This window comes from Equus caballus, chromosome 13 (genome assembly GCF_041296265.1).
Source record: "Equus caballus isolate H_3958 breed thoroughbred chromosome 13, TB-T2T, whole genome shotgun sequence".
NCBI lineage: Eukaryota > Metazoa > Chordata > Mammalia > Perissodactyla > Equidae > Equus > Equus caballus.
In genome coordinates, this window is record NC_091696.1 from 10,791,398 (window position 1) to 10,814,619 (window position 23,222).

Consider the following 23,222-nt stretch of genomic DNA (forward strand, 5'->3'; position numbering starts at 1 on the left):
GTGGAACAGATGGGTCAAGTCAGGCATGTATTTTAACTTTAGTAGGCACTGTCAAAGATTTTTCCAAAGTGGATGACCACGTTTACACTCCTGCCACCAAAATCTAAGAGTGCTGTTTGTTCCACATCCTCACCAACACTTGGTATTGTCAGCCTTTTTCGTCTTAGCCATTCTGCCGGGTGTGCACCTTCTGGAAGTTTCCATTTGCATTTTCCTTGTGAGGAATGAGGTTGGGCATCTTTTCAGGTCTTTATTGGCCATGTGAATATCCTCTTTGTGTTTACCTGATCTTTCTTTTGGTTGTCTTTCCTTTATTGAGGTGTAGGGTTTTAAAAACCATATCTGGATGTAAAATCTCCGTCAAGACCTATCGTTGCCAATATCTTCTCCAGCCCTACCCGTTTTCTTGTCACGTTCTTACTGGTGTCTTGCTAAGCGGCAGGTCTTAATTTTGATGAAGTTCAATTCACTCCCTTTTTATTTTACGGCTGGAGCTCCATGTGTCCTCTTTGAGAAACCTTTGCCCACTCCTCAAACATCCCTGGAAGCCCCCCCCTCCTCGCCACCTGCTTTGCCTCTGCCAGGTCTCTCCTGGGCCGCTCCCTCCTCCCCCCACTGCACCTCCCTCCTCCCTGACTCTTGCCCTCCTCCCGTCTCCATCTTCCCTCCCAGGGCCAGGGCTGGCTCATCCCCGCGTCCCCGGGCCTGGCACCAGGTCTGGCCCGCATTAGATGCTCAATAAAAGCTTCATAAATGAAGGCAGTGTCCTGGGGCCCAGCTGGGGATCATTAAAACTGTCAATTGGTTCTAAACACCAGCTCATCAGGAACCTTTGAGCAAAGCCAGGGAAGTAAAAAGTTTTGGAAAAACCAACGACATAGGAATGTTTCGCTTTCTCCCCAACCGGAGCATTCATCACGAAAACCCAGACCTCGTTAGCATTATTTATTCTTGCTTCGCCCCGACCCCCGGGGCGCGGGGAGCGGGGGCCCCACCCCCATGTCTGCTGCCTCTGAATGTGGCAGGGGTCCCCGGTCGCCTCCTAGTCCTTCTCTTCGCCGTGCGTGATGACGTAGCACAGGTTCCTGTAGTCCAGGTTGCCGCTCACATCTGGTGGGAAAGCCGCAAACATCTGCTTGACCTGGGGAAGGAGCAGGGAGTCAGCCTGGACCAGGTCGGAGTGGGCAGCAGGACAGGGGGTCCCCCAAGGGTGTCAGGAAGGACATTTTTCCCCTCTGTGCAGATGAAGGCATTAGGTTGGAGGGCGCAGAGGCCAGGCCGGCAGGCCGGGGTCCCACAGCCACCCCCACCCATCCGTGTTCTCATCCAAGTTGTCGAGGGGGACGTCACCTCAGCATCTAAAGAAGAGTGACGGGGGTTGGGGGGACGAGAAGGGCAGGGCTGCGCCTCCCAGGAAGACCCTCCACAGCGCTGGGCTGCGCCCCCAGAAGCCAGCCCTCACCTCCTCCTCGCTGAACCGGTCTGCCTGCGTCATGAGCTTCTCTTTGATGCTGCTCAAAGGAGAGAAACGGTCATGCTCAGGGAAAGAGCACCTACGTGGACACGTGGCTGCCAGGGGTGAGGAGGGCAGGCAGGGGTGGGGGACCTGGCCCAGGAGGACAGCAACCTGAGCCTGGCCCTCCGGCCCCCAGATGGCCGTGTGGCCTCAGGCGGACACTTCTGCTCTCAGCCTCAGTTTCCTCCTTTGTGGCATGGACTCTTCTCCCAGCATCAGGTGCAGACCAAATGAAATGACCTCAGGACTCCAACACGACCTTGGGGCCACTCTGATTTCCCATCATACACTAATGATCAGCCTCCCGGTCCCCGAGGGGAGGTCTTTGCTTCAGTTCTGGAAGCACCGCTTTCTTAGCCTGTGATTTTCTCTGACGTCTGTGCGTGTTTTACGGTCAGCAAGATGCTCACTCAGCCGAGGGGTGGGAAGGTGCACTCAGGTCGGTGTCCTCCTGGGCCTGCTCTCACTTGCTCCCCACAGCCCTGGGAAGTGAGTACTAGTACCCTCTTTTACAGAGAGGGAAACTGAGGCTGGGGAAGCGTAATGATCTGCAGTGGCGGGGGGCGGCCTGTCCTCTGGGCGGTCCAGAAGAGCAGCTGCCCTCAGGGGCCAGAGCTGCCTGGTCCTGGAGGAGCTGCCGGAGGCGGGGAGGATGCTGCATTCGAGGCTGCGTGGGAGAGACTGATGCCCCCAGGAGCTCGGCTGGCCCTGCAGGGTTCCCAAGGGATTGCAGTGGGCGGCGATGGGATCCGAGGGCTGAGCCGGGCCCTGTGTACCCAGAGTGTCCCGTGGCGCCGGCGGTGGCGGGCCCGCTAAGGATGGATGCTCATTTTCCATTATTTATGTTACTGCAGCACAGTCACAGTTTCCAACTCTCCAAGCTGGAGACTTTTCACAAGACTCTGTTTCAACCAGAGCCTCCTCTGTGGCCTGCCTGGCCGGCAGCCACGTCTCTCAGGTCCCGTATCCCGGGGGCAGTGCCTTCGCTTCCCAAATTGGGTCCCCACAGGGTTCCTCCCAGCCCTGGCCTTGTGCTAGTGGGAGAGAAGGTGGGTGGCAGGAGAGGGGCTGGTCCAGGCCACTCCAGGGGGTGCCCCCCTTGCCTCCCACCCCGGGTCCCCAAGATGGGAGTGGGAGCCATGGCCCCCGAGGGAGGGGTGAAGTAGAGGGCTGCAGCCGGGAGAAACCCTGAGACTCCCTCCCTACCCCTGGGGAGAGTGTGACTCACAACTTTGGGGTCAGGAGATGGTGAGAACGAACGTCCGAGAGACAAGACAGACACTCCGTGTGTCCCCCCACCGCGCCTGCCCCTCATAACCCACCTCCAGTGCGTGATGGTTCTAAGAGTCAGCGAGGCCAGCCCCGAAGCCGAGGCCTGAGGCATCAGAACGACTGGTCAGGAAGCCTGTGATGGCGAGGAAATCCTGCCTGCCCGGGGCCACCGACAGGCCCAGCGAGACCTTAGAGGCTCTGAGTGGACTGCCTGGAGACAGCTCAGAGGTCAGCCCAGAGTCCGGGCACCTGGGGAGGCTGCCACTGCCCTGCCTGCCCCTGCCTGCCACCTGTGGCTCTCTGCCTTGAGCTCCCACTGGCGTGAGATTCTCAGGCATGGCGGGCATCAGGGGCCCCACCCCAATAACGCCAGCCCAGTGGCCTGCCGGACAGCTGGCTGCAGCCACCTCACTCTCTGTGCATCCCTGGCTGAGCTGGTGCCTCCATCCGGGCATCCACTCAGACTCCAGCTAACATCTGGCCCAACTTTCTCCCCAGAACCCTGGATCCCATGGGTGCTGGCCCCTGGGGCTCCACTTATCTGACCACTCCCCTCCATCGCTATGGACACGGCCCTTGTGGAGGCTGCAAACTTCTCTCCTCCTCCAGGCTGGCCTCCATGTTGCCCCTGCCTAACTCTTTCTTGGGTTCTCCATGTCCCCAGGGCAGACCCTGAGTCTAGAGCCACTCCACACAGGCCCTGTCTGCCCTCTGTGCTCAGTGTCCCCCACCCATGTCCGTCCACGCCCTCCAGCCACAGCCCAACCCTGCTCCCCAACCCCACACATGCCAAGCCCTGGCCCTTCACTCACTAAGTTCCCGCATCTAGAATGTTCTCTGCCCCAGCCCAGGCAACCCTTAGTCGTCCTTCAAGGCCCACCTCTGCCCCCACCCCCACTCTCGCCCCTGGGAAGCCCGGCCCTGGTGACCCCACTCTCCCTGTCCGCTTCCACACAGAGATGGAGATACTGAGGCCCAGAGAGGGGAAGGGATGTCAAGTGATGGCTGAGCTGGGCGGGGCAGCAGCCTCCTGGCTCCTGGCCCAATGCTGCCCGAGCCCACTGAGTTCTGGGCGGGAGAGGAGGCTGGGCTGCCACCCACCCTGACCCCACCCGGGCTCATTATCACCTGAGACTTTGGGGAAAGAAAAACCAAAACAGAGGGCAGGGGGAACTTACAAATCAGCCTTGACAAAACCTTTCCCCTCAGTGTCGAACACCTTGAAGGCGTGGAGAATGGTCTCCTCTGGGTCCGTGCCTGGAAGCAGCACACACAAGGCAGGGAGAGCGCCAGGATGAAAAGGACAGACAGGGGCGGGTCCCATGGCCCCTGCAGAGGGCAATGGGTCCGGGAGCTTCCTCCCCAACTTCCACTCCACAGTGAGGGCCAAGTCCACTTGAAGGTTTCAGAGAAACAAGGAATAGCAGTAATAGCCAAGGGCGCTGCGTATAGTTATGAACAACCTGCACAGCTGTCCATGGCGACCCTGACTGAGCACTCACTACGTGCTTAAGCCTCCTGATGACAGGTCTAATTTTACAGAAACTGAGGCTCAGAGAGGTTAAGTGACTTGTCCAAGTTCTCACAGCCGATGCTGCTGTGTGATTAGTGGGGCGGGAGGGTGGCCACTCTGGGGCTCTCTCATTACCCAAGATGTGCACGAGAGGCTGTGGGTGGAGGAGAAAGAGTGTCACAGTTAGGGGCCAAAGACTGGGGCTCGGGCAGGGCATTGGAGGGGTCTGCAAGGTTGTCTGGGCCAGAGGTGGGGCGGGTGGGCCAGCAGGCTGCGGGGTCGGGGCCATGGGTAGGGGCCCCGCAGCCAGAGCAATTCTGGTTTCATCACCTTCACAGCGTGAGCTTCAGGAAAGATGTCGTTAGAAGAAATGGTTCTACTTCCACAAGGGGACTGAATACCCAGCGCCCTGGTTGTAGAGATGGGGAAACTGAGGCCCAGAGAGAGGAAGGGTCTCACCCAAGGCCTCACAGACTGTGTGAATGACAGCAAGTGACCTGGTGCTCTTTCCCCTCTGTCACACGGCCCCCCTGCTCACTGTGGACCAGGGGATGCCCCCTTCCTTCTTCAAGGTCCAGCTGCGTCACTGGTGAAGTGGAGACAACAGCAGTGTTGGCTGTCCACCCCCCAGGTAAGAAAAGACAACGGATCGTGGACGGTAAAGGTCCTGATGAACAGTGGTCGGTCATGGCCGCAAACACAGCTGAGGACTCTGAGCCAAGCTCCAGCCTGCAACTTCGCCGTTTTCTCCCACGGAACCCCCAGAAGCGCCCATGTGGTGGGTATTGATGTCCCCAGTTTATCAAAGAGGAAACTGAGGCTCAGAGGGGCTGTGTGACTCGCCTGAGGTCCCCACTAATAAGGAGAGGAAGGATTTGAAGCCCCCTGCTTGTTCTTCCGCTATATGTGCCTGCCCATCAGACTGGGTCAGGGCCAGCTGAGCCTCCCCAACCAGGCAGGATTGGGGCCAGCTGTGTCTCCCCCATCAGACTGGGAGCTCATCCAGGACAGGATGGTGTCTGAATCACTCTGCATCTCCGAGGCTGGCCCAGAGTGATGGAGCCTGGCACTGACCTGGGAGCCGGAGGGCAGAGCTGTGGGCATGATCTGGGCAGAGCATTGGGGAGCCAGTATGCCCGGCCTACAGGCTCAGCCAAGGGGCCAGCAGGGGCAGAGCTCCAGGCCCGGGGGGGGGGGGAAGGGGGGTGGGGGGCTGGCCAAGGGATTATTGGTGGGGGGTGCTGGTAGGGGTTTTGGCCTCCCGGGGTCTTTGAAGGGGCCTCACTGCTGGGGCAGGCTGGCTCCAGCCTGCCTTCCTGAGGACCAGCTCCACGTGGACCAGCTGTCCCACGCCCAGGCCTGGTGGTCCTGGTCCCCGTCCCCCCTCCCAGAGAGGGCCTCTGCTCTGCAGCCTTCGAAGCCCATCAGACAGGCTACAGAGCGGCTGCTCCCAGCTCCCTGTTGGGAATCTCATGACAAAGTGTCCTCGTCCCAATTAGAGGGATGAGGCGGCGCCTGCCCCAGCCCCCGGCTCCTGTCCCCACCGCCGGCAGAGCATGCAGGCTCAGCCGAGTTCGCGTGACAGGCTCAGCTGGAGCCTCAGTCCCTGCAAAAATGAGAAAAAGCTGCAGGCCTGCAGGCCCCGCCTGGCCCAGGGTCACATCTCCTCGCTCAGCCACAGACTCCGGCCCCCCTTTAAAGTCACCGGCTGGAGCACGCATGTCTGTCCCCGGGAGTGTACCCCTGGGCTTCTGAGCTCTTCGAGGAGGTAGCCATGGTCCTGGGAATAACCCCTAACAGCTGCCCGGGCGGGGGGCCCAGTGGCACTCCTGGTCAGGCGGAGAGCACCCGGCTCCCAGCCCGCCCCTCTCGGGCCCTCAGTTTCCTCATCTCTGACACGGACGGTGGGCTGCTTGATCATAGGTCCGTTGCTGGCCTCCCTCTGCCTCTAGGATCGGCCAGGACGGGGTGTGTGAGGCTGTTGCACTGTCCAGCAGGTCACGACCCTGAGAAGCTTGTGATTTTTCACCAAATAAAATCTGATATTAGGCAGGACACCACTTGACATAGGTCAAATGGTGGCCCCCAAAAGATACGTCCACGTCCTCATCCCCGGAACCTGTGCATCCCCCTTACTTGGAGACAGGGCCTTTGCACATGTAAGGAAAGGATCTGGAGATGGGGGGATCCCCCTGACTATGCAGGTGGCCCCTAAATCCAATGACAAGCATCCTTATTAGAGTGTGGCAGAGGGAGACAGACAGAAAGGGGGTGTGGACCACGATGATGGGAGTGATGCAGCGGCCAGTAGCTGGAAGAGGCGAAGAACAGATTATGCCCTGGAGCCTCTGGCAGATTTGGGACTTCTGGACTCCAGAAGTGGGAAAATACATTGCGGGTTTTTTGAGCCATCAAATCTGTAGTCATTTGTCACAGCGGCCTTGGGAAATGAACACAACCCCCATCTTACAGACAGAAAAACTGGGGTGCAAAGGGAAAACAAGCCTTGCCCAAGGTCACCCGGGGGTCGGTGGGATGCCAGGTCTGGAACCCACATCTAGCTGAGGCCGAGGGAGGGCATCAGGCAGGGGCAGCCTGAGGGCAGAGTGGCGACAAGGCCCACCTCCCAGGGCAGCCGCAGCCCAGGCTGGCCCCTCACTCTGACCGTGGAACCCTCGAGCCCAGGGGGAGGGGAGAGCTCCCCAGGGCCCGGAGAGAAAGGGACAGAGCTGTCCTGACCCCGCCCCCATCCTGCATCCCCAGCCTGATGCTGTGTCTCAGGAGGTACAGTGGTTAGAGCCAGGAATCGGGGTTTGGGGGCCATCCCTGTCACTCTGTTGCTGGAGCACCTGGGGCAGGTGTGGCAACCCCTCTGAGCCCGAGGCTCCTCGCTTGTGAATGAGGCCCCCCAGTCCTTTCCCTGGAGGCTGTGTGTATAACCCGTCCTGCACTGGAGTCAGCCATGGTAACTTCTAGAACCTCCTTCCAGGTACCCCTCCTCCCATCGGCAGTGGGTGGTGAGGCAGATCATGGAAGACGAACCCGGGGCCAGGGAGGTGGGGCTGGGGCATCGTCCTGATGGTGGGCAAAGGGCTTCCACACAAATCTTCCCGCTGGGCCCCTCACAGCCCCAGAAGGTGGAAGTTCCTATAGTTACTCCCCTCTCTGGGGTAGAGGGAAACTGAGGCAGGGCCCAGGGAGGTGTGTGCACCTGGGGGCTGGTGTCTGGGGGAGACACCACGCTCCCAGCTGTGATGGGCATCTCTGGGGGACTCGTCTGCACACGGGGCCCCACTGGCCCCTCCCGCTTGCCCAGCCCCTCCCCAGGGCCTCCTGGGGCCTCACTCACCCTTCAGTTTCTCCCCAAACATGGTCAGGAAGACAGTGAAGTTGATGGGCCCGGGGGCTTCCTTCACCATGGCATCCAGCTCCTCGTTCTTCACATTGATGCGGCCTGGGGGAGGAGAGAGGCGGGGACATCCAGGAGCACAACAAGGGTCAGCAGGGTCCTGCCTGCAGGCAGCCCGAGAGAGGGGAGCTCGGACCACAGAGCATCCAGGAGAGTCTCCCAGCTCCACGGCCACCCCTACTCCCACTCCCACTGGGCCGGGGTCCTGCCCACCTGCTGGGGACTTTGGAAGGTGGCTGCTCAGTCTCCCCACAAAGGAGAGCAAGGTGGTTGTTATCGCTATTTTACAGATGGGGAAACTGAGGCCCAAAGAAGCAGCAGCTGAGGTGCACAGAGGCTGGAAGGCCCGGGCCGCAGGGGCTCCTGTGCCCCAGGAGGGGGTCAGCTGGCTGCCTGGAGGTGGGGACTGTGGGATTCGTCATGGTCCCAGCGGACAGCAGACTTCCAGGGGCCCACAGGTCAGTCCAGACGTGACTTGGTTGTGCCCCCTTACCCCCGCCTCACTCCCACCGCCACCCCATCCACGCCATAAGGCCCCTCCCTGGCCTTCATGCCAGAGCCCGCCAGGCAGCTGAAGCCACTACCCTGGAGCTCTGTGGACACCTCCAGGCTCCTCCCTCCCCCGCCCCCAGCGTCTCCCCCTGCTCTCTTGACCCCTCATCCCACCCAGCCCTCCCACGCCGCAGGCCTTTGCACAGGCCATTCCTGCCCCTGCAACGCCCTCCCCTTTCCCTGAGTCATCCTCTGACACCCAGCAGCCCTCCCAGGCAGCGGCCGTCCCTTTCCTGCGCCCCCATGGCTCATGAGCCCCTCACCACCCCCCATGTCTACTGCCCTGGCCTGCCCCCAGCCTCCCACTCTTGCTGGAAGGCCTGGGCTCAGCTCCACCCCAAGCCCCAAGCCTCCCCAGCTGCTGGTCACCCACCCAGGGCAGCAAAGGTGTCCCTCAGGTCCTCTTTGTCGATGAAGCCATCCCGGTTCTGGTCCATGATGGTGAAGGCCTGGCCGAGACACGGGCACTGAGCGGCCGCCCACCCAAGCCTGGCCCCAGGCCCCAGAAACCGCGCCCACCCAAGGGGCCGTTCTCCTGTGACCTGCCACCTGGGTTAACAGTGCAGCCCCCTGGGGCCACCCGGGTACCCCGCCTGGTGTGATAGCAGCGTGAGAGCCCTGGCCGACCTGCCCTGAGCTCCTACTGGGCACTGGAATGCAGCTCGGGCTTCATGCCCATCCCTCATGTCCGGCTCCCAGCAGCCCCGTTTTACAGAGCGGGAAACTGAGGCGCAGAGAAAGGAAGGACTTGCTCGAGGTCACACAGCAAGCAAAGGCTCTGTAGAAAGGGTCAGGGCTGCCAGAGGGCAGCAGCCACCCTACTCCAGCAGGTCCAGAGGTGCAGCGTGGCGCCCCTCAGAACAGTGACAGCATCGCCCCCAGGGACTGAGGGCTGACCCCACGCCTCGTGGGCTCCTGGGTGTTTTCCATGCAAGACATTAATCCCCCCGAGGGCCCCGGGGGCACTGACCTCTTTAAACTCCTGGATCTGGGATTGGTCGAACATGGAGAAGACATTGGAGCTGGCTGCGCCTTCTGCTCTCTTCCGGGCTCTTCTGGGTGCCTGTGAGGTGCCAGGGGAGGCCTTGCAGAAGCCCCCTCCATGGGAGGGCAGCCATCCACCCCCCAGGCCTCACCTCCCCCAGTGTCACCATCCTGAGTGACGCTGCCCTCCCTCAGGGCCCGAGACAGACAGACAAGGCTCCTCAGGAAGCCTCGCAGATAAGCGGGAGGGTTTCCCAGCCCCCCCACGGGGCCGGACAGCTGCTTCCTGACCTGGGCCCCGGGGCTCCGGAAGGCGGGTGGTCTGCGCCCAGGCTGTGGAGCAGAGAGGGGCATCTTTTCTACCATCGGACCCTCCATGGGGCCCCCTCCTCTCCTGCCACCCTCCCAGTGTTCTCAGCATAGCACCTGGGCCCTCAGGCCCATGAGCTCTGTCCTTTGTCCTTCTCCCAGAGTGCCCACCCCCACCCACCTAGGTGCCCACCTCTGCCCCAAACCCACTTGGAGCCTCCTTCTCTCCCAAGGTCTGCCTCCCTGGAATGCCTTCCCTGCCTTCCATCTGGAAGAATCCACATCCTGCAGGCTCAGCTCCTCTGCCACCTCCTCTGAGAAGCCTTCCCTGACTCCCAGGCCAGCTTAGAGCTCCTCCCCACCCCACGCCCCTTCCAACCGGTCTGGGGCAGCCGTGCCATACTGCCCTCTATGTCTCCCTGTGTCTGTCCCATCTCTGGGCTCTCCTGCCTGCTGCCCCTACCCCGGGGCCTGGCTCAGAGTGGGGCTGGGTTTGGAAACAGCCGTCCAGAGCTCAGCAGGTAAAACAGGTGACCACCCGCGTGGACTGATTCCAGGCTCTCTGGCCAGCCTCCCACCAAATGTTTCTTTCAGGATGTCACCGTGCCGAGGAGTCCACTGTTGGGCATTTACTGAAAGCTCTCGGTCCCCAAGACCCCCGAGGGACCTTCCACTCAGCAGCCATCACTAGGGCCGCTGTGCAAGGAGCCCCAGAATTGGCTCAGAGGGGTGGAAAAGACAGGGTCCCCACTCCCGGACCCCCACCCCCAGCTCCTGCCTCCATCTCAGCCTGCACCAGCCTCTCTGCCAAGCCCCTGTCTACCGCACCCCAGAGCACGGGCCTCCCCTGTCCCCCCAGTGCCTGTGTGGTCTCCCCTCCCCACAGTTCATCCTTGTCCCCCAACCCCAGCTTCCCCCACCCCCACACTCGCCCCCACTTCCCTCCGGCTCCCGGGCTCATTTCAAGAGCGACAGCGCCCGGCTGACTTATAATTAGCTTTTACTGGGTCCTTTGTCTCCACTAATCCTTTGAAAGGGGCTGGCAGGGCAGCCGGGACGTTATGATGCTGCAAAACCTCTGTAATATTTATAAATCCCTTCAGACATCATAAAGAAAGGAACCTCCCCGCGGAGTTCATCTCGCATAATTACATATACATTTCCCTCTGATTAATAAAAACAATCGCTTCCCTTCTGCCCTTTCTCTCCGCAGACCTGCCCTCAGCCTCCATGTCCCCACCCCTGCCTCGACCCAGCCTTTCATGTCCATCTCGTGAACCGTCACCCTACTGTGTGCCAGGCCCTGTTCCAGAAAACTGCAAGGGAGGAAAGTGTTTTCTCTGACTGCGCAGAGGGAATCTGGGGCTCAAGGCCCCGGCCGGGCGTCGGATCTCCCAGACGGGACCCTTTCCAGCCCAGCTGGCTTGAAAATTCCCTTTTATAAAGTGTCCCTAAGAAATAAAACTCCCCCAAAAGGAGCACCTCAGGGCAGAGGGGGTCACCCCGACCCGAGAGCTAATCCTTGCTTTCCTGCTCACAGCCTCTGTGACGTTAAGAAACTCAGTTGCCTGGTCTGAGCCTCAGTTTACCCATTTATAAACCAAGACAATGCCTACCTCAAAGCATCAGGACATTTATTAGGGACCTGCCACCTCCAGCCAGGCCCTATGCCCAGTCTCGGGGACCCAGGGCTGAATCAGGCCCCATCTTTGTCCCCAAGGAGCTCACGGTCCAGCTGGGAGTCACACGGTCAGTAGAGGAAGATAGAGGGAGGGGCAAGGGCTGAGAACACAAAGAAACCCCTCTGCCACTGGGGCACTCCGGGCAGACTTCCTGGAGGAGGTGGCTTCTGAGCTGAGGCTTGACACTGAGTCAGAGTTCTCAGGCCAAGTGGCACTGATGAGGGCGAGGGCGTGTGAGACAGAGGCAGGACAGAGCAGGCTGTTAAGAGCCTGCAGGAAGACCCACACGTCTGGAGCCCAGGGGCGAGGGGAGGAAGCAGGGCGGGCCCCAGGCCGGGCTCAGTGGGAACCATGCTGTCATGAACACCAACCCCAATCCCCACAGGAACCAGGGGATGACACCAAGAGGGTAGAAAAGGTCAGGATATCAGGTCAAGGTCAAGGATGCCAGTGAGAGGAGCGAGGTCAAGGTCAGAGTGAGTTCAGGCAATGAGGTGAAGGTCGGAATCACAAACCAAGTAAGTCCACGGGGTGAGGTCAGAGTTGAGGAGTGAGGTCAGGGGCAGGAGGCAGGGTGGCCCCAGCCTACCATGGTCTGGAGGGCTCCCTCGCGACGCAGCAGGGCTGGCGGAGCTCGGGGACAGCCCTTTAAATAGTGCTCCAGTCCGGACAAGAGTTTGGAAGGTGACAAAGCACAGGATGGGGGCTTCCCTGCCAGGCACCTGTCTGGGGCCGTTCTGAGTGGGTGGGGCTGTGGGATCCAGAGAGACGCTCCAAGCCACCAGGATCTCCACCAGGCCCAGGCCAACCGGATCCCGGTAGCCAGGGACAGAGGCCCAGGACGGGGCTCCCAGCCGAGGCCTCAGGGTAAGTTGAGGCCTGAAACCATCTGGGAAGACTTGGCTATGAGCCGTGCAGGTCAGGAGAGTTCCCACGGCAGGGCCACCCATGCCAGCTGGGAAACTCAAGCTGCGACATGTGACGGGGCGGGGCGCCATCCTCCAGAAGGCTCAGTCCTCTCCTATGAAAAGTGGGGGGCACATGACCCCTCTGGTCAGCTCATGGAGAGGGGTTCAACACCAACCTGGTCCTCAGGGGCCCCTCAACCATAGGACTACTGCTCTGTGGTCATCAGTGCCATCCTTACCCACCAGCCCGGGCCCCCTGGGGACGTTGGCAATGCCAGGGAGTTGAAAAAGCAAAGAGACAAAAGAACAATGGAGGTGACCCTGATGAGGGACCAGATCCCCATTCCACTCTGGCCACACACACATATCCGGACATGGCCTGTCCCCACCAGGCCTGGCCCAGCCCAAGAATTCTCCAGGCCACGTGCCAGGCCGAGCCCACACCTGCCCCTGGCAGGCCCCGAGTGTGGCCGACGCAACCCAGCTGCCCCGTCCGTCCAGCCAAGTCGCCCCCGCCCGGGGCCCACCACGTCTGATGGGCTGCCAGGGCCGGCAGTGCTGGGCTCAGGCGGCGAGTCCACCCGTCCCCAGACGCAGGACAGCTTAACTGTCCCCGGAGCTGGCCCCAGGCCTCCGGGCCCCGGTACGGCTGATCCCTGCCTGGGGGCGGGAATGCGATGATGAGAAGAGCAGCAAACGTTTATAAGACACAGGAAGTCAGGCCGTGTACTAAAACGTGTCCTCACTTTCAATCCTTACCCCGTTTTATGGGGAGGGAAACTGAGGCACACACTGGTTAAGTCACTCACCCAAGTCTGATATGTGGTGGTGCCAGGGTGAAAGCCCCTCTTGCTAGTGGCTCCAGAACAAAGCTTCTAGAAGGTTCTGCCCATCCAAATGCCCCCCTTCCATAGTAGCCATCCCTGACTAGCTGACTCTGACCTCCTGAACCTGTGATAGAGCCCTCTGCCCTGAGCTGGGCCAGCCCCTGCCGTGTTGTCCCCCACAGGGACCAACCACGTACTCCAGAGGTGCACAGCAGGCCTGGGTGAAGGGGACTAGACAGGTGGGCAGGGGCCCTGGGTTCCAGCCCTGGCCCCTCCTCCACCTGCTGTGGGAGACGGGCCACGTGGGTGAGGCAGGTGCCTGCCCCTTCCTGGGCCTGGCTTCTGGCCCGGTCCGTGAGCCTGGCCTTGGGGCCTCCTGCTCTGGGCTTGCTGAGCAGGGAGACACGCCACCCAGGACAATAACACCTCCTTCCTGCTGGCCACAGGCCTCTCCATGTGGTACTGGATGCCCCGAGGCTCCTGTCTCCAGGGATCACCGCCCAGGACCACGGAGGGCTCCTGAGGGCCAGGACAGTCCTGAGCGAGCAGTGAGCCGGCCAGCCCGCCCGGGGAGGGACATGCCAGAGGGGTTCATGGTGAGACTTGAGTTAGTCACCACCGAGCTTACAAGCGCTTAGCAAATTAGTCCCCCGCTTTCCTTCCCTGGCCGCCTTCTCCTCGGGATTACGAAAGCAGGAAGAGCGAGTCAGAAGTCTGGCGGGGACCATGGAACCCCCGGGAGAGATGGTTGGGAAACATTTGTCCCCGGGGCTTGGGCTGTGCGGGGCGTGGGGAGGATGCGATGGCCCTGGGGGCAGCGGGGGGCTCGGAGCTCTACCCTCGCCGTGGGACCCTCGCTCAGCAGCGTACAGACCCTCAGTTTTCTCCCTCTGAGAAAGAGTGCCATCAGTCCAGCCCCTCTGAAGCTGCCGTCGGGCAGCCCAGCACCGTGGCAGGAGCCCCAGGTGGTCAACAGCCCGAGTTGGGAGGGCAGACCCCCAGCAAGGAGGGCGTCCTCGGCAAAACTCACAGCCTCTCCAAGCTGCCCTCCCTTGTCAGCCGGAAGGGGCACGGGGAGGCCGGGTCACAATTTTGACTCGAGTGACCACAGGCGATGACCAGTTCTTGGGGTCAGAGAGAGCCCCAGGGTCTGTGCTCCCAGCCAGGGGGCCCCTGGGAGCAAGGAGCCTCAGAACTGGAATTCCGAGTCAGCCGGGGTGAGTCAGAGGAGTACTTAGCCCCTTGTGACGAGCACCCACTTCCTAGAGGGCGACCTGAGGTCTTGGGGGTGACCAAGCCTGGAAGGCAGCTTGAAAGAGACCTTAGGACAGACCACACGGGAGCAAGCCAGGGAAGGTGACTTCACCCCTAGCCTCTAACTCCTCACGGGCAGCAGGCAGTCACCTGCCTCCCCGACGGCAGCCCGCCAGCCGCCCCCTTGACCTCCACTGCTTTCCAATCTCCATCCTCCACGGGCCTTTGCCAGAGTGGCGTCTCCCTCCCTCATCACGTCCCCATCCTCCTGCCTCCGTCACCTCTCACCTCCTCCCAGGAGCCTTCGCTGGTCTGCCTCTCCCCCTGGAACCGCTGCCTCCCTCCAACCTCCGCTCTGCAGAGCAAGGACCGCCAGCCTTTCCCTTGGCCATGGGGCCCTGTCACCTTTGCTCCTCAGCCTCCACCTGCCTGGCCTCCAGGATCACAGGGGGCCCTCAGCAACTCAGGCTCCTCGGGACTTGTTCATACACGGCACTCCACGTGGAGAATCCTTGTTACAGACTTTCTGGCCAAAGGGATCTCGGAGGCCCAGTGGAATCCATCAGCCTTCTGAGTGCAGCCCTGCTAGATGCTGAGTGTCCTTTGCAGCCTCCCCATCAAGTGGTCTTTGTGTGCATACCACCTGTGACGGGGAGCTCACCACTTCCCAAGCAAAGGCAGCTCACATTGGCAAATGTTCATCGATTGTCTACTGTGGCCCCACACTGGGTGTGCTGGGGACTAAGCACTCATCTTTGACGATGCCTGCGTTTGGACCACTTTAGTAACCCAGTTAGACAAGGTGTGCGGAGTTCGTTCATTCATCAGATGCTTATGGAGTACTTACTGAGTGCTGGGCACTGCAGACACAGTGGTGCACAAAACAAGTGTGGCTGTCAGGGTGAGGGGATCCAGAGGAAAAGTGCCACCAACGTTCAGAGGGGGCCTTATGGGCTGGGGTCCAACAAACTGGGCCTTGAAGGACGAGGAACACGACAGGAGCTGTCACTGTGCTGGGAGAAGAGCAGGTGACTGTCCCAGGCACCCGCAAAGTGGCTCAGATGTGAAGCTGCACCGTGTGAGGGGCCAGGCTTGGGCTGGAGAGGAGAGCTGAGGGGACAGGACACGGCATCTGAACCATCGAGACGTGACCTCAGAGGACCTCGGAGGTAACGGAGGAGAGCTCAGCAAGGAGTTCCCAGACCCGGCTTGGGGATTCCCTCTTCTGGGTTTAGGGTGACCCTTGGCCCTCTGGGCAGATGAATCGTGCCCTCTCTCTTCCTCCAGCCATCCAGCCCACAGCTATTTTTACAGCAGGATGCTGCAGCCACAGGCCCCTTGAACGGGCTGCCTCTCTCATGCTTCTGCAAGACGAGCGCATCCGCCAGCTCCCAGCGCAGCTATAAAGCGGGCGGGAGGCATTCTTCTTAGCTTTAAAGGTTTCCCCGTCCATCCTGAGCGGCCCCAAATTAGAGGAAGGCTCCAGACAGGGCGGGCCTGGGAGGAGGGGACACCAGGGAGTTTGGGAAAAGACAGACCTCCCTAATTGTCCTCAAAGTCGCAGTCGTTCCATCTGGCGATTAGAGAGTTGGACGCAAAAGGCAATTTCCTTTGGGGTGAAAGGGAGGAAAAGGCTAATTGGTCCTAAGTCTGGGCTCTGCCGGGAACATTAACTGCAGGGTCGGGGCTCCTCTGGCTGAGCCGGACTCTGGACCCTGGTCCCGGGGGAGTGGGGGACGCCTCGACCACGAACATGGGCGCTCCTGTGCCAGCGGCACGTGTTGGTGTCCCTCGGCTTAATGCCAGATCTATTGGTCTAGATTCTGAGTGGGGAGGGTGGTCCTCGGGGAGCACGTACCCCCCTGGTCTAGGGCCCTGCTCCCAGGCGGCCGGGACAATCTCTGATCTCATGACTGAGGAAGCAATGGGGAGCTGGAGGATGGTGAGAAGCAGGTATCAGGACCCTGACCTCCTCCTCAGAGCTGAGTGGCTGCAGAGGTGGACAGGGCTGGCCTGGTGACTAAGCCACGGCCAGGAGGATTCAGGGGTCCAGGGTTGGAAAGGAGACCTCTCAGTGCTTCGTTGCTCCCTGGAGAGTGATGGTGACTTGTCTACCCAGCTATAGCAGCCACAAGGCAGGTCGAACCTAGCACTAACTTATGCTGAGAAGTTGCAAGGATTTAGCAGCACAGAAGCGGCCATGGATTGTAGTCACAGTCAGCTCAACTCAGACGTGGTTGTAAAAGTGAAGATATTCTTGGGCTGCGTTAATAGAGGTCTAGCTCCTCAATCCAGGGAGGTGACAGGGCTACCTTTGGTTGACCTACATAAACAGCAGAAGACTTATGCTTGGTCCTAGTACTGGGCTTTGTGAGGAGGGCTTTTTGGAGGATAGCAGTGTTCAGTCACACGAATTGTGGCTAAGGGGTTGGGGGCTCTGAGCCAGAGCGGAGCTGTCTTGGTGGGGAGCATAATTGTGGCGGCTGCGTCAGTTTGGCAGCTGGGCCAGGGCCTGTATACACACCCAACTGGGACCCACGCCGAGCTCTGTGGCTGCCATCTTCCTTCCTCCTGGTGTTTGCAGCTAGGCTCATAGCCCATCTCCAAGCTCAGCCCCTTGGGAAAAGCTTTCCCCCACTTACCCCATTTAAACCCCACTGTTTGGGTTATTAGCTATTGCCAGCTGAAGAATCACCCCAAAACATTGTGGTGTGCTCGCAGGTTCTGTGGGGCAGCCATTCCGGAAGGGCGTACCAAGGGCGGCCTGTCTCTGCTTCATGACATCTGGGACCTCAGCTGGGAAGACTGGACGGCTAGTGCTGGAGCCCTCTGAAGGGTCCACCAGCCACATGTTTGGTGTCTGGGCTGGGAGGACCCCAGGTCAAGGTCTGCTGCCCAGGGCACTGACACACGGCCTCTCTGTGTGACCCAGGCTTCCTCCCGACATGGCGGCCCCACAGCAGCCGGCCCTCCAACACGGTGGCTCGGGGCCCCGGCACAAAGGTCCCGGTGATAAGGCGGAAGCCCACGGCTTCTCATGCCCCAAGCTCTGGAGTCACGTGGGAACCCTTCTGGCCTACTCTCTTGGTCCAAGCCGTCACCAAACCCTGTCCGGCAGCAAGGAGAGACGACACGGACCCTGCCTCTCCAGGGCATGTGGCAAAGAACTTGCTGGAGCGTCTTACAGCTGCCGCTCCCACCGAGCCTGGGCTCTGGGGCCTCAGAAAGTGGCCTCAGGCTGCAGACCTGGGGGTAGAGGAGCCAGAACTCAGATCCAGGCCTGAGGGACTCTGTCCACAGGAAAGGACGTGAGCCCAGGAAGGCGGGAGCTCCCCTGGGGCGGGCAGCGTGGCGGCGGTCGCTCTCGCCCCACAGCCAGGACGGCCTGCGTTTGGAAAGCAGCAGAGCCGGGACGGGGGCGAGGGCCCTTTCTCCTGCTGAGAACAACCTTCGGGGTGGCCCCAGCCTTCGTCCTGTGCCAGCCCCTCCCACTCGGCCTGGACCTGGCCTCGCCCTCTGCGTCTCAGCGTCGCATCTGCCTATCCCGGGCCCCTGGATGCCGCCTCCTCTCACCCCACCCTCCTCGACAGTTGTGGAAACTGAGGCTCAGAGGCTAAGGGGCATTGGGCCTCCAGCTGGCTCCAGTCCCTTGCTCTTTCTGTTGTGTCAGAACCCTGCCCTCCACAAGTAGGCAACGGGAGGGGCATGTGGGGTCAGGTGCGTGCATCCCCCAGGCCCCAGTGGGCATTTCTGTGGGGGCTTGGAGCAGACGAGAGCCCCGCGGTGGGAAGAGTCCAGGAGGTCACCCTGGTGGAGGAGAGAGGGGACGAGCAGGGCCACAGTGGATGGTGGAGGCCACGCCCCTTGTTCACAAAGCACATCCTTTTCCTTCCCCCAAGAGGCTGGCAGGCCTCATCCTCCTGGACAGATGAGGCAACTGAGGCCCAGAGTGGGGAGGGCTGGCTCAGGGTGCCACTGTAAGACTTACACCCCATCCCCAAAGGGACGCCTGGGAGCCGAGCAGCCGGGAGGCTGGCACAGGCCCTCCCCTGAGACTGGGGGTAGCCCTGCCGCGGGCGGCGGCAAAGGCACCCTGTGCACTTGGGCCTCCCGGGGGCCTGGACGGTGCCAACAAGCCCAATTTGCTGTGCTAATGTGCGCTTTCTGCTGCTCAGAGCCGCCTCCCCGCTCTCCTGGGAGCCGGGCCGGCAGCCATGGGACAAACTGTAATTATGTCAAGCCGCACCCCGCCGCCCCGGCTTAGCAATTAGCCAGGTTACCCAGCATCCAGCAGCTTCCACCCCAGCCTGGCCTGGGGTGGGGGCATCAGAAGCTGGGAGGAGGGGGGTTCGCTTTTTAAACCCCCCACAAATCTCCCATTCTAGAGATGAGCCTGCAGAGGGGGCTTCCTCCCCAGCTGGGCACCCAGCACCCCAGCCAAACCTCAATGACCCTCAGAGGGAGAACTTGGAGCTGGAGCCCCTCCCGCCCCACAGGCTGGGCCACCCTCACTGGAGGGGACGACGGAGGGCCCTCCCTGGAAGGCGTCCCCTCCCCAGCGCCCAGATCCGTGGGCTCATCTGTAGGGGCACCCCATTCTGCTCCCCAGGGCTCTGGGGCTGCAGAAAGACTGGAATGAAATCTTGGAATCCGACAGACCTGGGTTCGAGTCCTGCCGGGCCTGCCTGCTCGGTGACCTCACGCACATCCCTGGTTTTTGTCAGGGTCTCCGACGCTTCACCAGCGACACGGAGCAGGTCGCATTCGCTGTGAAGGTTTGGTACGAGGACTCGAGCCTGTGCCTGGGAAGCGATGTGGGCTTATAAGCTGTGACTCGTCATTGGCAGAGGACACGGTTGTCAGCGCCAGGGTCCCCTCCAGTTTCAAGACCACACAGCCCCACGCTCCCTGGGCCCAGTGTCTATACGGGCCCTTATGTCACTGCCCTTCCAGAAGGTGGCTTCCAGGGGAACGCCGACGGGGTTCCCCCTCCCAGAACGGGCCTGCACGCCGGCCCCGGCCCGGCAGAGCCTCCATCGCCGACACTGGACGGCGTTTGCAGTTGATTCCTTCCGTCCCTGGCTCACCAGCTTGCGCAGGCCCTGCACCGGCCTCTCTTCAAGAATCCGACTGACTTTGAACTCGTCCCAGTTGTGTGAAAACTGTTCGTTGCTGCCTCCTGGTGAGATCCAGGAAGAGCCGGCCTCCTAGACTGAATGGGGTGTGGGTGCACCGGGGGACGGTGGGCTGGGAAATGTGGATCGGGGCGTGTGCGTGTGTGTGAGGAGCTGAATGCTCACCTCCCGTCGTGGGAAGTCCACAGAAAACGTTGACGCTGAGGAGCCAGCTGGCAGCCAGGCCAGCGCGTCACTGAGTGCTGTGGAGGGAACCACGCAAAGAATCGGCTGGAAGGGAGAGCCGTGGCCTCCGAGGTGGGAGAAACGGGCGGGAGGAGGGGCCAGCCCTGGTAACCATGCGACGCTTCCTACACACCCTGAAAGCGGGCACCCCGGGGGAAGCTCCGCCTCTCCTTGGAGTCCCCAGGAAGAGCCGGGCGGCCCTACCTCACCCCCCAACTCGGCCGGCCTGGGGTGAAGCTGAAGGAGCTGGGCCACCCAGGCCCCCATGGTGGGGCCTCCGGCCCGACAAGGAGTGTATCATTTACGCCTCACTCTCTCCCTCTCTGTCCCGCCACTGTCAAGGGGTGAGGGCTGTCCTGTTTGCGCAGAGCTCCGGCCTCAGGAGGACAGGAAGACGGGAGGAGAGGAGGCCGAGGGGCTTGTCCGATCTTGTTTCTGCCTGGCTCTGGCCCTTTGTCGCTCGCCTCCCTCTGGTCTGCGCCTGAGCCCTGGGTTCCCCTCTGAGCCTCCGTCTGGCTCCACGCCTCCATCAGCCCAGTCCCTCTGGATCTAGAATCCCAGGTGTCCAGTGACTCTGAACGCTGCCTCTGCCACAGGAGACTGGGGCTCCTTGGACATGGCCCATAGTGACCCTCGTGTTTCAGTCTTTAATCCCACACCTCCAGAGCCGGTCACTGAGGCAGGGCCACCAGGCACAGCTCCGGGGGGGCCACTCACACACACAGCAATGACCTAGAACTTGGCCAAAATGGAAATGGTAGCTGCTGCGCTGCAGTTGAGCAGTGCACAACCTGAGTGGCCGTCCCCGGCAACCCTTCTCCAAGGCACAGATTCTCAATTTCTTCCCTCAACCAAATATGACACACATCCTGGAGGCAGGGGACCAGCCACCCAACTGAACCCTCCTGCGAGACTATAACTCCGGAAGGACTGCCCTCTCTTCTCCTCTCTCTTCTGGGTGGGTGCTATCTTTGAGTTCTGAGTACAGCTCTGGGCCTACTTTGGGAGAGAAACAGATACACCGAAGGAGAGATTCCAGGAACTTGGGAGAGGGTGAGGGCGCAGACCCACATTGTCCAGGCCTAGCAGACGGCCCAGCAGAACTTCTTGGACCTCAAGTTTACAGAATTGGATTAATCGTGAACTTTGGTCAATGGGATACCCTCATCACCGGCCCAAGCCTGGCCTTTTCCTCTTCTCCATTTAATTGATTGACTGGTTGACATAATGAACACCCACGAACCCACCACACAGCCGATAACTAGAACATCACCAGTAACTTGCATCACTTCTTCCTTCCTATCCCCCATCCTTCTCCAAGCCGAGAAACAACCAGCCTGAGTCTGGTGTTTATCATTCCCTTGTTTATTTTCATTATATCACATATTCACATGTGGTTAGATAGGATGCTGTTTGGCTTTGCTTATTTTTAAACTTGAATATAAAGGGGCAGCCAAGGTCTCTGAGCCTTGCTTTTTTCACTTGACATTATATTACTAAGTATGGGAAATTGAATGACGGGCTCCGACCTTTTCCGCCTCCCAGGTCAGCCCCCTCGCCACGGCCGGATCATGGGCAGACCATTCCCATGCCCAGACTTCGAGCTCGGCCGTGTTGTGTTGTAAGACCTAAAATATCGAGGCTTGCCTTGACACCTTGGAGCAGAGCAGCCGAGGCAGGGCCGCCAGCACAGCTCAGTCGAGATCAGGAGAGATCAACCAAGCACCGGCCGGGCTAAAGACCCGCGAGAACTGAGATTGTAGCTTTCCCCATCGGAGACTTGGGGTAAGTGGTGACGCAGCATCTTTGTGGCAATAACTACTGGTTACCCCAAAGTTCGTCTTTGCTGACATACAAAGCTTTCCCTGGTTTATTCTCAGCTGTGTGACTATAGCATCACTAATGTGTCTGGTTTTCTATTAATGGACCCCCCTTTGCTGTCACGAACAGCCCTGCCTCGGACATCCTTGTAAATGTCTCTCGGTACATGTGTGCAAGAGGATCTCTTGGGAACATAACTAGAAGTAGAAACGCACAAATTCAACTTTACAAGATAGTGTCAGATCGTTTTTCTAAGTGGCTCTATTAATTTTCGCTCTCGTCAGCTGTTGAGCCCGTCCTCTCCAACCCCTGCTGTCAGACCCGTTCCTTCCGGCCAATTCAAGGGTTCTAATCGGTATCTCATGGTGTGTGGGTGGAACTGTGTCCCCTCCAGAAAGGTATGTTGGAGTCCTAACCCCCAGGACGTCAGATGGTGACCTTGGGTGGAGGTAGGCTCTTTACAGAGGCGATCGAGTTAAAATGAGGTCGTTGGGGTGGGCTCTAACCTGATATGACTGTATCCCGACGAAAAGCAGGAGTTGGCACAGAGACATGCGCAGAGGGAAGGCAAGGTGAAGACACAGGGAGAGTGCCATCTACAAGCCAAGGGACATCTGAGGCCACCAGAAGCCGGAGGGAGGCCCAGAACAGACCCCCTCACAGCCTCAGAAGGCAGCAACCCTGCCCACATCTTGATCTCGGACTTCCAGCCTCCAGAACCGTGAGGCTGCAAATGTCAGCTGTTGAGGCCCTTTATCACAGCAGCCCCCGAAACTAACACACGAGGACGCGCACGCGCACCTACCTGATCGCGTGGTGAGGTTGAACGTGTCCTCGCATATTCATGGGTCTCATTTTTTCTTCTAGTATGAAATGTGTGTTCTGGTCTTTTGGCTATTTTTCTACTGGATTTTTTTCTCATTGACTTACAGGAATTTGTCATTTATTCTTGATTCCAAGCCTTAGCTGGCATTTTCTCCCAGTTTGTGGCTTGTCTTTTTATTTTCTTTGGTATGTCTTTTCCTGAGTAAAAGGTCTCAATTTTCACATAGCCAAATTTCTCCATCTTTTCTTTGGGGTCTGCAGTTTCTTGAGCCTTGTTCACTAGCAGCAAAAGACACCAATAACAGCTGGATCCTAAATGTTCTATAACAGGGAGATGTTAAATTCCATCAAATTCCCACGATGAATCTACTGCAGTTAAAAATCATAGTTCAGGTGAATATGATGGTATAAAAAGATTTTCACATTCTAATGAGAAAAACAGCAAGTGGCAAAATATTATGTATGCATGGTTCTGTTTTTGTATGTGTCGGGCAAACCGAAACCTCCTACCTTCCACGAGACCTGGACTTGGAAGAAAAATTAAATAATCAAGCAGGGTCCATTCCCTGAAGGGCGAAGAAGCCAGTCGTTTGCTGCTCGAGCCGGTTCTGTCGTGACCCAGCCGGGCTCTCGCCACCAGCAGGTGCACCATGCAGGAGGGAGCAAGGCCAAAGTCACCTGACCAAGGGAAGGACTTTACCTTGGCTTGAAACTGGCCTGGGTTGCTTCTGAGGCAGAAATCGTGAACTCAGTGCTCACTCTGGGGAGACGTTCGTAGCTCTCGTCCTACAAGAATGGCCCCCCAGCTCTCTCTGGGAGGGTCTTGAGCTGGGCCTGGGCGCCCATCTGCAGACGGGAGGGTCGGGATTTCTCTCTCAGAGAAGCCCAGGAGAACAATCGATGGGAGGGGCGGACTCGCAGATCCTCGTTGCAGTTACGTTCGTCCAACGCCACCCTGATTTGTTTACATTGTCTTCTTCAGGCGGCTGG

The 23,222-nt window shown here is 59.7% G+C and overlaps 1 protein-coding gene across 2 annotated transcripts; it reads right to left on the bottom strand.

Moving 5' to 3' along the window:
• Window positions 1–930: 930 nt before the first annotated feature.
• Window positions 931–22,842, bottom strand: MYL10 (myosin light chain 10). 2 transcript variants are annotated; one of them, XM_070232560.1, is made up of 7 exons: window positions 22,213–22,842; window positions 9,233–9,325; window positions 8,636–8,711; window positions 7,651–7,755; window positions 3,967–4,045; window positions 1,351–1,511; window positions 931–1,141 (listed from the first exon to the last, which is right to left on the bottom strand). In XM_070232560.1, exons 1-6 carry the CDS (start codon window positions 22,348–22,350, stop codon window positions 1,352–1,354), a joined length of 651 nt encoding a protein of 216 aa, XP_070088661.1. In that variant the 5' UTR covers window positions 22,351–22,842; the 3' UTR covers window positions 931–1,141; window position 1,351. The 2 variants fall into 2 exon arrangements, with proteins under 2 accessions (XP_070088661.1, XP_070088660.1); XM_070232559.1 differs by having other exon boundaries at window positions 937–1,141; window positions 1,463–1,511; window positions 22,213–22,398.
• Between the last annotated feature and the right edge of the window lie 380 nt (window positions 22,843–23,222).

Bases quoted from the DNA above. Each gene is read 5' to 3' on its own strand.
- MYL10 (XM_070232560.1), bottom strand. From the start codon at position 22,350: ATGACAAATTCCTGTAAGTCAATGAGAAAAAAATCCAGTAGAAAAATA. The intron at 8,712-9,232 runs GTCAGTGCCCCC...TGTCTCGGCCAG, and splicing joins AGATCCAGGAGTTTAAAGAG to GCCTTCACCATCATGGACCA. The intron at 7,756-8,635 runs GTGGGTGACCAG...CTCCTCCCCCAG, and splicing joins GGACACCTTTGCTGCCCTGG to GCCGCATCAATGTGAAGAAC.